Below are 17,547 nucleotides of genomic sequence, written 5' to 3'. Positions count from 1 at the left end.
AGATTTGACGTAAAAATGTTGTTTAAAAAATATATATGTATTCAAAGATTTGCACAAAATGTTCAAGATCTTTCAAAAATAGCCGATCTACAAGCTTGCTATGAGCTTGTAGATCTTTTGAATAGCCCCAAAGTATAAAATAAAGCTAAAATCTAAAATGACACATATATGCGTTCCCAGCTTGAATGGGTTAAACCCTACATTATTTCGCTGACCTGCGGGGTCCCCCAGGGCTCTATCCTTGGCCCCCTCCTTTTTTTTCTCCTTTATACACCAAATCTCGTTGTCAAAAATAGCAGATCTAAAAGCTCACAACGCGATGCTTTGCGACGGGTTGTGAGCCTATAGATCTGTTATATTTGGTGAATGATCACCTATTATGACATAACTAGAATAGGAACACTAGGGTTTAAGTGGTTAAGGAAGATTACTGTTAGAACAAAAGATAATAATAATGAAAAACAGCCCTCCTGACATGTTTGTTAACATTATTCAGCCCTGAGAAATTAAAGTGTTGTTTGTTTTCATTATGATGTGTATCTAGGCCAGTCTCAGCTTGTTTCCATTGTTCTATTTATAAGTCTCTCCAAAAGAGGAAAAAAAGATTGCTATTACGTAGCATTCCTCTGGAGAATCACCCGTAGATGATTCCATGAGTGGAGACACAATTTAATTTGTATCTTTTATTCATGTAGTGGTGTAGTTACACAAATGGAAAAAGAAGAAGGCAAAAAAACGCCACCCAAAAATAAAATAAAACAGCAAAACCTCCAAGAATACTCCATGAATACTTAATGAACCTCAATGAATAATTTGGGAAGTATTTAATCATTCCCAAATTGTTAAGTGATTCACTATCAACATAACAAATGAATTACTATTGACGGCTATCTCATCAAATGAAGAGCGAGACGATGTCCCCTGGTGGAACGTAAACACAAACGTCTTCACATATTTATTTCATCCAGATCTCCTCCATTTAATGTTTTTGTAGCGTTTTTTCTGATGTTTAATTAGAGATGTAACAACTGAATTACTCAAAATATTGCTGTGAATTAAATATCATCATGATTCATGTGATAATTATGTGGTATTGGATCCGCATAGACTGGCATACACTGCTTTGTGATGCTGTAGTGTGATCAAGTAAGACGTTAAATTACGGAAAAACACAAAACGTTTAAATATGGAGATCAGAGGTTTATGTCCGACAACAACGATACGGTAAATAGACTCAGTGAGACCAGGTGGACTAGCGTCCACATTGAGGAGCTTGACCCAATGGTAAGGTGACAGTACAGCTGGGTGGAGGTCATTTCTCTGTGGTTCTGTGTGTGACGTCATGTCTTACCCAGTGGTGGACATGACTCACATTTCTTACTTAAAAGTATCAATACCGCCATGTAGAAATACTCTGTTACAAGTAAGAGTCCAGTAATCAAAATTTACTTGACTAAAAGTACAAAAGTATTGGTATCAACATGTACCAAAAGTAGAAAGTACTCAATATATGCAGAATTACCCATTTCACAAGTTTTCAAAAGGTATAAAATGTATAAAACATATTTTGAAAATAGCCGATCTACAAGCTCACAATGCGTCGCATCGCGATGCATTGTGAGCTTGTAGATCGGCTATTTTCAAATGGTCGAAATATATATAGGGCTGAAGTGGTTAATGTATAATTTGTAATAATAATAAAAATCTACAAAGTAACTAGTTACTAAAGTTTTCAAATAATTGTAGTGGAGTAGAAGTATAATATTTGCCTCTGAGATGTAGTGGAGTAGAAGTAAACGTAGTGAAAATTGGAAATACTCTAGTAAAGTAAAAAAAATACCTCAAAATTGTGCTTAAGTACAGCACTTGAGTAAATGTACTTAATTACTTTACACCACTGGTCTTACCCGCTGCGCCTCCATGTTCCTGATCCACTTCAGAGCTTGACCTTGTGGGTCCACCATCAACGGCCATCTACACACACACACACACACACACGTTGGTAATACTATAATTATAAAAAATGCAGGACGTCAATTTTATGGACACTAAAGTCTGAGTCATATTTGGATGTGTGCCTACAAGGTAAAAATTTGGCTATTTTCAGCTATGTCACAGCGGCGGCAACTATAAGCATACATCGGGTAAAACTCTTAACCACAACCCCTAAACGTAAATGCCTTAACCTATAAACTGGATCTTTCCCTAAATGTGAGACCTATAACTTCCTGGACATTGTCTATTTCTCAAATTCTACTACACTTGTCGGGAGATTTGCCCCTCACAAGTATAGTAACACGCGCGCACGTGCGCCCACGCACGCACGCACGCACACACGCACGCACGCACACGCACATGCACATGCACACACACACAAACACACAGCGTCGTGCTGAGACAGGGTCCAGTGATGTGTACTTAACATGTCACTTTTATTGTGTTATATTAATGTCAGGAGTGTCATTTTATCTGCTCCAGATGTACCGTCTCATTTGTCACAGCTACTTTAACGTCTCCTTCCTGAGCACAGCCAAATCTCAGCGGGCTGATGGCGCGACGCAATTATCTTTTTATTTGTTGTTGTTGACGGGCGGAAAAAACATCGAGGCTTGTTAATTTAGCTGAATATATAAGATAATGGCTAACAAGAGACCGCAGCTGAGCTTTTCACCGGGCAATAATTGAAGACATATCGTTGCCGTCGGGCAGAAACCTCCACATTTCAACAATTTATGTTTTTTTCTTAAATTAACGCCCTACTTCATCAAGAGTGTCACACAAAAGTAGTGAAATAGACAATCTACAAGCTCATAACTCGTTGCGTCAGGGCGCGTTGTGAGCTTGTAGATCGGCTATTTTTACTGTTTTTGAAATAATTAAAAAAGGAACGGTTTTTGGACATACAAGGATTCCACCCAACAGCAAAGATATAGGCCTATTGCAGTGGCGCGGGAAGGGGGGGGGCTATGGGGGCTGCAGCCCCCCTGGTGATGGGAGCAGCCCCCCTGGTGATGGGAAGAAAAAAAAAAAAAGAAAAAAAAAAGTTTTATTTTATTTTATTTTTTATAATATATATATATTTTATGGATCATAGCAGTCTGTTACGGTCATGGATGAACTTCAACCTGGTGTTTACACTGTCTTTCTGCCTTTTTGTGTGGGGAAAAACACAGAAACCCCCCAAAAAATCGCAAAAAAATCGCGCGCCCGCGCTTCACGCGGGCGCGCGGAGTCCCCCCCGACGCACAGCCCCCCTAGGTATTAAGGACTTCCCGCGCGCCTGGCCTATTGTTTGTGGACATTGCCCTCTGTAGTGTACGTTTTTAGATATCATTACTTTGCATCTGCACTTTAAATGTGTCGCCCATTGCTTAAAATGACATCTTTGGGGAACAGATGCCCTTTAAAAGTTACACCATTGTATTGTTGATCCACAGGAACCCTCGCAGAAAAATAGCAGATCTACAAGCTCATGAGCTTGTAGATCTGCTATTTTTGAAAAATCTTGAACATTAAGTGCAAATCAAACATTTGTAACTGAAATCTTTGCTTGGGGGGGGGGGGGGTCCCTGGAACAAAACAGTTTGGGATTTCTAAATCCTAATAGTATGTTGCTATATCAGTGGTGGTCCAACTTTTCCTCGTCAAGGACCGCCAAAATGATATGTATTTGGCGGACCCCCCATCTCAAAATGTGTTGTTCCAGGGACACCCAGAAGCACAGATCAGAGTTTAAAAAAAAAAAGCTTTAAAACGTATACATATTCACTCGGTGCGGCGCTACAAGCTTGTATATCTGCTATTTTTGAATAGCCAAAGAAATCTTAAAATTACACAGATGCGTTCCGGGTCTTAACTCTTTCATTGCCCAAAACGGGAATTCCCGTCCGATGCTACTATGGCTATCATGGCCACGGACGGAAATGACGAAATTATAAAAAAAATATATATATATATATATATTTTTTTTTTGGTCTTGTTTTTTTTTATCTCAAAGGAACTAGGAGATAACGCTATCCAAAAAATTGCTGCTCCATTCACTTCAATGTTAAAAATTAAACGGAGGAAAAATGCACATTTTTCGTGGCACTGGGACGACACAGTCTGAAATAAGTGTGGCAATGAAAGAGTTAATGGATTAAAGGATAGAGAGAGTAGTGCTATTGGCAAATGTGATTTTGTCTACTGCTTCACTGAAAGTTGTTTGTGTTTTGCACTTTAAGGTCCTTGCACACTGGTGCGTCTTTTCGTTGCGTTTTTTTTTTTTTCATTGTTTTTTCAATTTTTTTCATTGTTGTAAAAAAAACGCAACGAAAAGACGCACCAGTGTGCAAGGACCTTTAAGTGGATATTGTGTTCACGTGTGTGTTGTGTGTCATATACAGTATATGTACATATTGTTTTTCTATTGTTCGTCTATTATAAGAATGCTCGCTCTTGGCCAGGTCAATCTTGGAAAAAGAGATTTGAATCTCAATTAGTATTTTATAACCTGGTTAAATAAAGGATATGATGACGATCGACAACAGACCACCTGACAGACTCAGACATGAGTCAAACCAGAGTGGAATCAAACCAGGGTATTAAATGACTTCCAATGTATTACCAGAAGCAGATAGGTTCTCTGAAATGGTTTACTTATCTCTACAACTGGGAGGAAAGTTTCTCGTAACTGCAACAAGCCTTCTGTTAAAGAAAATACTGGATTGTAGAATATGATTTTGATTTGACCCCCGATTTTTAAAGAGCATAACCTTCAAACGGTGCTGGCAAAAAAAGCACAAAAGTATAGCTGCTTATTTGGGCTTGCTTCCTAAGGTTGTTTAAACCAACCATTTTCATGTCAAGGACCGCCAGTTTGTATTTTGTCCACGGACACATTTTTTTCAACGACCTCTATACACGATTTGAGTTGTAAAAATAATTCAAGGAACCCTGATGGCCTCCCACAAAATTTCCTACACTACCTATGTGTGACTGTGTGTGTGTGTGTGTGTGTGTGTGGGACTGTGTGCATGTGTGTGACTGTGTGTGTGTGTGTGTCTGTGTGACTGTGTGTGTGTGTGTGTGTGTGACTGTGTGTGTGACACTGTGTGTGTGAGACTGTGTGTGAGACTGTGTGTGCGTGCGTGTGTGTGTGTGTGTGTGTGTGTGTGTGTGTGTGTGTGTGTGTGTGTGTGTGTGTGTGTGTGTGTGTGTGTGTGTGTGTGTGTGTGTGTGTGTGTGTGTGTGTGTGTGTATGTGTGACTGTGTGTGTGTGTGTGTCTGTGTGTCTGTGTGACTGTGTGTGTCTGTGTGGCTGTGTGTGTCTGTGTGTGTCTGTGTGTGTGTGTGTGTGTGTGTGTGTGTGTGTGTGTGTGTGTGTGTGTGTGTGTGTGTGTCTGACCGGTTGCAGCGGGTGACGATGACAGCGTTCTCGGTGGAGAAGGCGTCACTCAGCAGGCCCTGTGAGTTCCACTGTCTGATCCCCGCCGCGTCCGACAGGAACGAGGAGAAAGTGAACTGTGGAGAGCAGGGCACCTCTAAGTCACACACCTGGAGAGAGAGAGAGAGAGAGAGAGAGAGAGAGAGAGAGAGAGAGAGAGAGAGAGAGAGAGAGAGAGAGAGAGAGAGAGAGAGAGAGACACACACACACACACACAGATTGTTAAATAAAACAGTGATTCTCAAACTTCAATTTCAATGACTACCCAGTTGGATATGGGGCCACAGACCCCCATAATTCTTCTGAGAGTTGCCATTCTTTAAGGGTCCATTTGGTTCCTAGCTATCAGTAATTTAGCTGGGGACCACCTGGAACCCCCTCAACGACCCATGGGGGTCCCCAAACCCCACTTTGCGAACCGCTCAAATAGAGCAAATGGTGCGATGTGAGCTTGTAAATCTGCTATTTTTTGCCATTTTGAAAGATTCACAAAAAAATAAATCAATATATATATATATATATATTTTGCCAACTATAACTAAATAGGCTTAAACTGGTTAAAATATGTTTTATAGGATAGTATAGAATTTTCGCACAATGTACTGTGTAATTATTCTTAACTTTCTGTATATATTGCAATCATAATATGTGGTCCCAAGGCATTCCTGGACTGGTCTCAAGAAACAGGATTTGGCAACCGGTGAAGCGTTATTATGCCTTTGTCATCTTCTCTGTTTGTTTTTGGGGGTGAGATGTTCTCATTAGCACCCTGGGGGGGTACCAGCCCCGTCAAGCACACATTTATGTGATGTTTTCACTGTTTGTTGTTTTAATCACTGCTGTGCATTCTAAAGTAAACCAAACCCCACAGCACCGAGAGGTGGGAGTTTGTAGAGATGAAAGAGAGAGAGAGAGAGAGAGAGAGAGAGAGAGAGAGAGAGAGAGAGAGAGAGAGAGAGAGAGAGAGCAGAGAGTAATATACAGTAGAGTACCGAAGTCCTGACGTCACTCCCTGGCTACCCCTGGGTCATGGAAGTATGTTTTTCTATTGAAATTCCAAAAGGGAAATCTTAGATTGCTTCATGTAAAGAACTGTGTTCCAAAAATAAACACATCAGCCCCGCGATTCCGTCAGGTGTGTGAGACCTCTGTGTCGTTTATTGTATGGAGTTACATTTGATAACGTCTGTGTTTGGAGAATTCGTTTGCATAAATTAGTGCCTTTTCGCCGTCAGCTGCATGCTTCTAATGATGAGTAAAATCTCGTCCCGGCTGATTCGTTTATTTTTGGAACACAGTTCGTATATGACTCATATATGATTTCCCTATGGGAATTCCGATACAAAGAAAAATAACTCCAGGGGGCTATAGCGGCCTTTAAACAGCAGTGATGTCAGACTTCTGTCTGACGTAATCTACACATCCTACCTGGGTCGCGTTTTCCCCCCATTCTGAATTCCCATAGATGTGTTTAATATCGCATAAAAACAAGAGCTGTGTTCCAAAAATAAACAAATGATCCCGGCGGTTTGACTCATATGGATATGAAGCAGCAACTGACGGTGAGAAAACGCTAATGTTACTTCCGCCGAATTAGCAACATTTTCACCAGAAACAGACTGTATCTAATATGAGTGACTGACTATCATAAACGATACAGAACCACCCTCCCCCTTGACAATATCGCTGAGACAGTTTGTTTATTTTTGGACCACAATTCTTATATGAGACGATTCTAAGATGACCCAATGTTATTCTCCATAGAGAAAACACTTCTACGACCCAGGGGATGAACGAGTGACGTCAGGACTTCTGTACTCTATTAGGAGGAGGCTATTTTGCAGGGTTCTTTTCAAGATATGGTTTTGTGGTCGTGATTACAAGGTGAAAATTAAATCCATTAACCAAAACTGGGTGGGGAGGAACTTGAACTTGTCCCAGAGTTCAAGTACCTCGGAGTCATACTAGACTCAACCCTAACTTTTAAAAAACATGTGAAGAAAGTCACAAATACGATTAAATTCAACCTTCAAAATTTTAAACAAATTAGACCCTTCCTGACAGTTGGAGCTGCCAGATCGTATCTTCACTGTATGATCCTATCACACATTGAGTACTGTTTTACAAACTGGTCTTGCACAGGCGTGACGATCCTAAAACCCATCGAACAGCTCTACAAAAGTGCGCTCAAGGTGTTTGACAGGAAGCCTCACTCTTATCATCATTGTAACATACTCAGGAGGCTAAATTTTTTTAGCTTCGACAATTTCAAAAAGTTCAAACAGGTTGGGGTCATATACAAGACCTTACATGGTCTGTGCCCGCCCCCCCTAAGGGAATTCATTAAAAGGAAGCCTGAAAGAGGAATCAGTACCAGAGCAACCACTCGAGGAGATTGTGAAGTGCCGCACCGGCAAACAACCTTCGGTCAAAATGTCCTCTCAGTACAGGGTTGTGTAGCATGGAATGGCCTTCCTCTACATATAAGGGATTGTGCTACATTTCCATCTTTTAAATTCAATGTGAAAAGATGGTTGCTTGAAAACCAAAGCTGCAACCATTTGTGATCATATTTTAGTTTTTTTTAGGCTATGTGATGTAATGTAGTTGTATTTCACCATTTGTCTGTTTTCTGATGTTATTGTTTTTCTGTTTTTCTGTTTTGTGTGAGGACTGCGGATGAAAATTAGCATCTTTGCTAAATCCGGTGTATTTACGTTCATGTGACGTTCATTAATATGCTCTGTCCTGTCTAAATAAACAAATAAAGTAAAAAGTAAAGTAAATGAACTCTAGTGCATTGGTTCTCAAAGTGGGGTCTGGGGACCCCCATGGGTCCTTGGGGGGGGGGGGGGGGGTACCAGGGGGTCCCCAACAAAACTAGTTAATATGGCATCACAATAATTTTAACCACTTTAACCATATTTTATACTTTGGCTATTAAAAAAAAGCAGATATACAAGCTCATAGCCCTATGAGCTTGTAGATCTGCTATTTTTATAAAAAAAAAGCCCGGCACAAAAATGTTGTTTGAGACAGGGGGGCCGCAGCCAAAGAAAAACCCCATCATTTTGGGGGTCCTTGACATGAAGAAGTTCGAGAACCACTGCTCTAGTGTTCCTATTCTGGGCATGTGGAGAAAGATTATGGGGCACGTTTCTGTGTGTGTGTGTGTGTGTGTGTGTGTGCGTGTGTGTGTGTGTGTGAGATCACCTCCTTCATCCATATGTCCATCAGCTGCTCTCTGTAGCTGGAGGGGAAGGGTCCCAGGTAGGACAGGAAGGAGGCCGCCAGCAAACAGTCTCCCACCAGGAAGCCCATGTTCACCTCCAGAGCCTGAACACCAACACACACACACACACACACACACACACACACACACACACACACACACACACACACACACACACACACACACACACACACACACACACACACACACACACACACACACACACACACACACACACACACACACACACACGTTTTATGTGTGCATGCATAATGTCTATGTTATACCTGTCCACACACATGTTTTTGCATAATCGTCTCTGTTGGGTGGAAACCTCATGTCCAAAAAAACTATTACTTTTCAGGATTGAAATTCAAAAGTATCAAAAGTAGCAGATCTACAAGCACAAAACGCGTCGCTTCGCGCCACGTTTCGAGCTTGTAGATCTGCTACTTTTGATGTTTGTGTGTGACGCTGTAATACGATCGAGTAGGGCGTTGATTTACGAAAAAACACAAAACAAGTTAAAATGTGGAGATATGGGGTTTCTGCCCGACAACAACGATATGCATATGTGTGCGTACATTGATGAATGTTTGTGGTTGCGTGTGCGTGTGCGTGTGTATGTGCGTGTGCGTGTGCGTGTGTGTGTGTGTGGGCGAATAACCCATTAAGACCGGGAACGCTTCTGAGTCATTTTCAGATGTATTTGGCTATTCAGAAAATAGCAGATCTACAAGCTCATAGCGCGGCACCGAGTGCCGCGCTATGAGCTTGTAGATCTGCTATATTCAGAAACATTTTGAAAATATGCATATAAAAAAAAAAATATATATATATATGTTTTATATAAAAAGTAGTGGTAAGTGTGTGTGTGTGTGTGTGTGTGTGTGTGTGTGTGTGTGCATGTGTGTGTCGTACAGCCGCGGCCTCCTCCCAGCGCACTCCCTCCTCAGCCAGACCAGACACCAGCCTAGCGGCTCGGTCCAGCTTGAGCTCCATGTCTGTGGACTCTGCCTTCAGCTTCTCCTTCATGGACGACTTCTCACTGTACTGAGCCTTCAGCTGCTCCAGCTGCTCCCCCACCTACACACACACACACACACACACACACACACACACACACACACACACACACACACGTGTATAGCATTGGTTCTCAAAGTGGGGTCCGGGTACCCCCAGGGGTCCTGGGGGGAGTACCAGGGGGTCCCCATCAAAATTTGTTAATAAAGCGTCACAATCATTTTAACCACTTTAACCATATTTTATACTTTGGCTATTCAAAAATAGCAGATCTACAAGATCATAGCACGGCACTCGGTGCCGCGCTATGAGCTTGTAGATCTGCTATTTAAAAAAAATCTTTGCTTCTGGGGGTCCCTGGAACAAATACATATCATTATGGGGGTCCTTGACATGAAAAAGTTTGAGAACCCCTGGTGTATAGGACGGCACACATGCATGTGCATGCATACAGACGCACACAAACAAGGTGTGCTCACATATGCAAAGAACATGGAAATGCATGCATACATAAGTACATAAACACACGCACTCGAGTGCGCACGCGCACGCGCACACACACACACACACACACACACACACACACACACAGCTTAAATATGCATGACCTTTACAATGCTATCATCCATCATCTCACCCACACACTGTAAAGGTGAAACCATAATTCCCATCCTCATTATGTTTCCGCTGATAATGTGTTTGTTTACAGTGTGTGTGGAAAGCACTATACAACTCAGTACAGCAGTGGTGGAAGAAGTACTCAAGATATTTTACTTAAGTAAAAGTAGCAATACCACAACATAAAAAACACTCTGTTACAAGTAAAAGGCCTGTGCTCAAAATGTTACTTAATTAAAAGTACAAAAGTATTGGCATCAAAATATACTTAAAGTACCAAAAGTTAAAGTACAACATTTTTGAAAATAGCAGATCTACAAGCAACGCGTCGCAGTAAAGTAAAGTAAAAAATACATCAAATTGCAATTAAGTACAGTACTTATAAAAATGTAAATGTAAATGTACTTAGTTACTTTACACCACTGCAATACAGTACCTCAGTCAGTTTGTGCTGGTATATATAATATTTATTGCGTAGATAGAGTACTGTACCTCAGTCAGTTTGTGCTGGTGTATATAATATTTATTGCGTAGATAGAGTACTGTACCTCAGTCAGTTTGTGCTGGTATATATAATATTTATTGCGTAGATAGAGTACTGTACCTCAGTCAGTTTGTGCTGGTGTATATCATATTTATTGCGTAGATAGAGTACTGTACCTCAGTCAGTTTGTGCTGGTGTATATAATATGTATTGAGTAGATAGAGTACTGTACCTCAGTCAGTTTGTGCTGGTATATATAATATTTATTGCGTAGATAGAGTACTGTACCTCAGTCAGTTTGTGCTGGTATATATAATATTTATTGCGTAGATAGAGAACTGTACCTCAGTCAGTTTGTGCTGGTGTATATAATATTTATTGAGTAGATAGAGTACTGTACCTCAGTCAGTTTGTGCTGGTATATATAATATTTATTGCGTAGATAGAGTACTGTACCTCAGTCAGTTTGTGCTGGTATATATAATATTTATTGCGTAGATAGAGAACTGTACCTCAGTCAGTTTGTGCTGGTGTATATAATATTTATTGAGTAGATAGAGTACTGTACCTCAGTCAGTTTGTGCTGGTGTATATAATATTTATTGAGTAGATAGAGTACTGTACCTCAGTCAGTTTGTGCTGGTGTATATAATATTTATTGCGTAGATAGAGTACTGTACCTCAGTCAGTTTGTGCTGGTATATATAATATTTATTGCGTAGATAGAGTACTGTACCTCAGTCAGTTTGTGCTGGTATATATAATAATTATTGCGTAGATAGAGTACTGTACCTCAGTCAGTTTGTGCTGGTGTATATCATATTTATTGCGTAGATAGAGTACTGTACCTCAGTCAGTTTGTGCTGGTGTATATAATATGTATTGAGTAGATAGAGTACTGTACCTCAGTCAGTTTGTGCTGGTATATATAATATTTATTGCGTAGATAGAGTACTGTACCTCAGTCAGTTTGTGCTGGTGTATATAATATTTATTGAGTAGATAGAGTACTGTACCTCAGTCAGTTTGTGCTGGTGTATATAATATTTATTGAGTAGATAGAGTACTGTACCTCAGTCAGTTTGTGCTGGTATATATAATATTTATTGCGTAGATAGAGTACTGTACCTCAGTCAGTTTGTGCTGGTATATATAATATTTATTGAGTAGATAGAGTACTGTACCTCAGTCAGTTTGTGCTGGTGTATATAATATTTATTGCGTAGATAGAGTACTGTACCTCAGTCAGTTTGTGCTGGTATATATAATATTTATTGCGTAGATAGAGTACTGTACCTCAGTCAGTTTGTGCTGGTATATATAATATTTATTGCGTAGATAGAGTACTGTACCTCAGTCAGTTTGTGCTGGTGTATATCATATTTATTGCGTAGATAGAGTACTGTACCTCAGTCAGTTTGTGCTGGTGTATATAATATTTATTGAGTAGATAGAGTACTGTACCTCAGTCAGTTTGTGCTGGTGTATATAATATTTATTGAGTAGATAGAGTACTGTACCTCAGTCAGTTTGTGCTGGTATATATAATATTTATTGCGTAGATAGAGTACTGTACCTCAGTCAGTTTGTGCTGGTATATATAATATTTATTGAGTAGATAGAGTACTGTACCTCAGTCAGTTTGTGCTGGTATATATAATATTTATTGCGTAGATAGAGTACTGTACCTCAGTCAGTTTGTGCTGGTGTATATAATATTTATTGAGTAGATAGAGTACTGTACCTCAGTCAGTTTGTGCTGGTGTATATAATATTTATTGAGTAGATAGAGTACTGTACCTCAGTCAGTTTGTGCTGGTATATATAATATTTATTGCGTAGATAGAGTACTGTACCTCAGTCAGTTTGTGCTGGTATATATAATATTTATTGAGTAGATAGAGTACTGTACCTCAGTCAGTTTGTGCTGGTATATATAATATTTATTGCGTAGATAGAGTACTGTACCTCAGTCAGTTTGTGCTGGTGTATATAATATTTATTGAGTAGATAGAGTACTGTACCTCAGTCAGTTTGTGCTGGTGTATATAATATTTATTGCGTAGATAGAGTACTGTACCTCAGTCAGTTTGTGCTGGTGTATATAATATTTATTGCGTAGATAGAGTACTGTACCTCAGTCAGTTTGTGCTGGTGTATATAATATTTATTGAGTAGATAGAGTACTGTACCTCAGTCAGTTTGTGCTGGTGTATATAATATTTATTGAGTAGATAGAGTACTGTACCTCAGTCAGTTTGTGCTGGTATATATAATATTTATTGCGTAGATAGAGTACTGTACCTCAGTCAGTTTGTGCTGGTATATATAATATTTATTGAGTAGATAGAGTACTGTACCTCAGTCAGTTTGTGCTGGTATATATAATATTTATTGCGTAGATAGAGTACTGTACCTCAGTCAGTTTGTGCTGGTATATATAATATTTATTGAGTAGATAGAGTACTGTACCTCAGTCAGTTTGTGCTGGTGTATATAATATTTATTGAGTAGATAGAGTACTGTACCTCAGTCAGTTTGTGCTGGTATATATAATATTTATTGAGTAGATAGAGTACTGTACCTCAGTCAGTTTGTGCTGGGCCTGGGCCAGAGAGGCCTGCTTCTCAGCCAGCTGAGCTGTGGCTCCTCTCAGCAGGGCTCGCTTGGGCTCCACCACCCTGTAGACACGCCCATACACCTGACACACACACACACACACACACACGTACAGTATGTGAGTGCGACAGTTAATCCTACTAATCACTTTAATTGATTGTAAGAAATAATCCATTTGAATGAACTAATCCAGTGGTTCTCAAACTTTTTCATGTCAAGGACCCCCAAAATGATATGTATTTGGCTGCCGACCACCATCTGAAAATAGTTTGAGCCAGGGACCCCCAGAATTGAAGATTTGTGAACATTTTTGTCCGTCCCACCCCCCCATGGACCCCTGGGGGTCCCCGGACCCCACTTTGAGAACTACTGAAATATTCAACTTTGGGGGAAAAAGAAAATGCGTCATAATAGGCGACCAACATTTTCTTTTTTAAACAGTGAAAATAGCTGATCTACAAGCTCACAAGTTGTGAACTTAAATCAAGTTGATAGTGTTTAAAGATACAGTACAGTCCACTGAAAAGCTGTTTTTTTGTGTGTGGCGAGGAACCAAACCAAAAATATGCTTTATTCTTTATGTACTACTGTATGTTATGTAAGACATACCGAAACAAATCATTTGAATGTTGAATGTTTTCCAAGCTGGTTGTGTGTTCTTGTAACAGATGGCTTATTGTTGTCAAGTTTCCCAGAATGATAGAACTACTGTTGTTGTGACAATATTATGACAAAATCCCCCCCTGAGAAGCTATCCTCCTGGTAATCAACATAATTAAAATGTTTCAGATAAACCAATTTGCTCCTGGTAATAAAAATGATGTAATTTAACCCTTTAAGACCGGGAACACATCTGTGCCATTTTAAGATTTATTTGGCTATTCAAAAATAATAGATATACATAGCTTGTAGATCTGCTATTTTTGAAAATAATTATGAAAATGTGTGCAAATCTTTGAAAATGTATTTTTTAAAGCGAACATTTTTTACTCAGTAACAACTTCTGGGGGTCCCTGGAACAAAATATTTTGAGATGGGGGATGGGGGTCCACGGCCAAAAACATTTGAGTTACAAATATTTGCTTTCAAAATATACTGTATATATAAGATTTGCACATATTTTCCACGATTTTTCCAAAAAATAGCAGATATACAAGCTATGAGCTTGTATGAGGTTGTATATTTTTGAATAGCCCAAAAAATTCTAAAGAATGTTCCCGATCTGAATGGGTTAATACCCGATTTGAAGAGAGAATCAATGGATTCCCATCATCATCATAACGCAGCAATCTGCACAGTGCACTATTATCTGACACATTCAGCAAAATTAGAATGACTCAGTGGTTTGTACAAAGATTACCCTCTCTGCTGAGCACTTGGTGATAAAATATATATTTTCTTATTATTTATAATTTGTTTCAGCTGGTATTTAATTTGTGAGACGGCCTGTGAAGAAGGTGGAACAGCAGACGCTAAACAGGGATGGGATGATAATAGTCCTCGTCGTTTATCGCGATGCAAAACGCTCACAATAATCATATCACGCAGATTCTAATTAATTGTGAAATGTTCCTTCATCATAATGTTCTTGGACAGCTGTTTTCCCTGTCTACACCAAGGGGCTAGCATACAGGTTGTAAATTGAGGCTATATAGGAAGTGACAGTTCATATGAATGGCCTGTAGTCTCGCCGTTTCACCCCTGCTGGTGTCAGAAGCAATTAGGCTCTATTCAAGCGAATGGTTTTTTTGCCGAACTTTACACTTGATTTTATTGCCTTAATAAACATTGTCATAAATACTTTATGCTTCCAGTCGCTAGTTTAAACGCTTTTTTCAATCACCATGATACTGTATGTGTTTTGGTAAATTATGGTCCCATTTATTAAAAAAATTATGATAAAGTATGCCGTAGGAGGGGCGTGGCTACCTTGTGATGATTTGATTGACAAGCTACACAACCAATAGCATTAATTCCCCACCCCCGCTCTGGTCCCAACCAATAGCATTATTTTCCGAGTCCATTTTTTCATATTTTGGCCACAATAACCATGACATGAAATGTTCATAAAGGCCCATACCTAACTAGAAAAAGCCAACACGAGACACAACGTGTTGTGAGCTTGTAGATCGTGTATTTTTGATTAACGTTCACCCCGAAAAAGCGAGGCTAGGGTGCATGTGGTTAACCAAAATGTGTGTGTGTGTGTGTGTGTGTGTGTGTGTGTGTGTGTGTGTGTGTGTGTGTGTGTGTGTGTGTGTGTGTGTGTGTGTGTGTGTGTGTGTGTGCGCACGCATTGGTGACACTAAAGTGTCCCATCTCTCTCTCTCACCTCCATGGCTCTGACCCACATGCAGAGGGACTTGGAAGCCAGAGACACTCTGCCGATGATGTCTGGCTGGAAGTCTGACTGGTAGCAGTACTGGGCGATCTTCCTCAGCACCAGGTCCGAGATGTTGTCCTTGTCAAAGTGCACCAGGGTGTTGATGAAGTTGCCCTCGCCTGTAACGGGTGCAACAAGTTCATCAAATGCATTAAGTTCATAAAAACTAGAAAGACAAACAAAAATCAATAGTCGATTAATTTGTAAAATTATCGATTCATAATCAATCCTGATTTTGGACATGTCATGGTGTACAAGACGGTGGAGAGACCAGCTATGTAGTATGGTTTAGAGCAGGGGTCTTCAATGTTTTTTAAGGCCAAGGACCCCCTAGCTGAGAGAGAGATGAAGCAGGGACCCCCACTATTGTATAAAATTGTGTTGCAGATTAAACTTTTTCATATCATAGACTTGTTTGACAACACCATCATTGTGTAGTGTTGTGTTGGATTCATGTTAATGTGTATTTTCAGACAGTAAAAACCACTTAACCCCAAGAAAAAAAACCTTTGCTGCAGATAGCCGATCTACAAGCTCACAACGCCTCGCAGCGCGAGACGTTGTGAGCTTGTAGATCTGCTATTTGTTGTACCCCTCAGAAAAGGGATGCTAGGGTTGAAGTGGTTAATGTAAAAAAGAATCCTATCACACAAATATTTGGCGGACCCCCTGTAGTAACTCTGGGGACCCCTAGGGGTCCCGGACCCCCTATTGAAGACCCCTAGTTTAGAGACAGGGGAAAATTTTGAAAATACAGGGAGCAGAGCTGGAGGTAGCAGAGACTCAAATGTTGAGGTTCTCTCTGGGAGTAACAAGGATGGATAGGATCAGGAACGAGTACATCAGAGGGACAGCGCATGTTAGATGTTTTGGAGATAAAGCCAGAGGCCAGACTGAGATGATTTATACATGTACAGAGGAGGAACAGTGAGTATATGGGTAGAAGGATGCTGAGGTTGGAACTACCAGGCAGGAGGCCTATAGAGGAAGACCAAAGAGGAGATTTATGGATGTAGTGAAAGAAGACATGAATTTAGTTGGTGTGAGAGAAGAGGAGGCAGAGGACAGGGTGAGATGGAGGCAGATGATTCGCTGTGGCGACCCCTGAAGGGAACGGCCGAAAATAATTCCATTTTTTAAAATAATGGCTACAATGTAGCCTGACAGCGTGTCACGGGTTCGAGTCCCGACGGCCTTTGCTGCGTGTCTCTCTCCCCATTTTCAAAAAATCTTTAAAAATAAATAAATAAATGATGAAAATAGCAGATCTACAAGCTCACAATGGGTCGCGAAGCGACACTTTAAGCTTCTAGATCTGCTCTTTTATCTATTATTAAGTATAAAATAAGGCTTAGGAGGTTAATCGATTTCATCGAAATGTAAAGAAATTATATGCGCTTCTTGATTATTGATTAATCATGAACGTATTCGACAGAATAATTACTAAGCAAATCCCCTCTGTCGGGGGGGAAACCTCACGTCCAAAACTGTCCAAAACTCAAGCTTGCAGATCTGCAACTTTTGATACTTTTGTGTGACTCTGTAGTATGATCAAGTAGGGCATTAAATTACGAGAAGTTAGGATATATCGATAGTTGCAACTCACCTGCCCACAAAATACAATGAGGGCATGTCAAGGGCTATAACCAATCTCACAATCTCTGCTCCTCTCTCTCTCTCCGTTTGATTAATTTACCAAATCTTGTCATTTTCATTTCACCAACATCTTTCTCCCACAGTCCTCCCCCCTAAGAACCTCT

General features: G+C 40.1%; 1 protein-coding gene across 1 annotated transcript in view; it reads right to left on the bottom strand.

The window, feature by feature from the left end:
- The window catches only part of dnah2 (dynein, axonemal, heavy chain 2), a gene marked incomplete at both ends in the record, with an annotated part of 428,475 nt that overhangs the window by 41,796 nt on the left and 369,132 nt on the right, over positions 1–17,547 (bottom strand). Inside the window, 6 exons of the mRNA XM_080450915.1 lie at positions 1,908–1,974; positions 5,387–5,502; positions 8,639–8,761; positions 9,579–9,743; positions 13,370–13,486; positions 15,737–15,906. Of these exons, the coding sequence (XP_080307041.1) occupies positions 1,908–1,974; positions 5,387–5,502; positions 8,639–8,761; positions 9,579–9,743; positions 13,370–13,486; positions 15,737–15,906 (758 nt within the window). The remainder of the gene's footprint in view (positions 1–1,907; positions 1,975–5,386; positions 5,503–8,638; positions 8,762–9,578; positions 9,744–13,369; positions 13,487–15,736; positions 15,907–17,547) is intronic.

This window comes from Gymnoscopelus braueri (assembly GCF_963280865.1).
Source record: "Gymnoscopelus braueri genome assembly, chromosome: 15".
NCBI classification, from domain to species: Eukaryota; Metazoa; Chordata; class Actinopteri; order Myctophiformes; family Myctophidae; genus Gymnoscopelus; species Gymnoscopelus braueri.
Note: the sequence above shows the minus strand (reverse complement) of the source record. Positions and strands in the feature narration are given on the sequence as shown.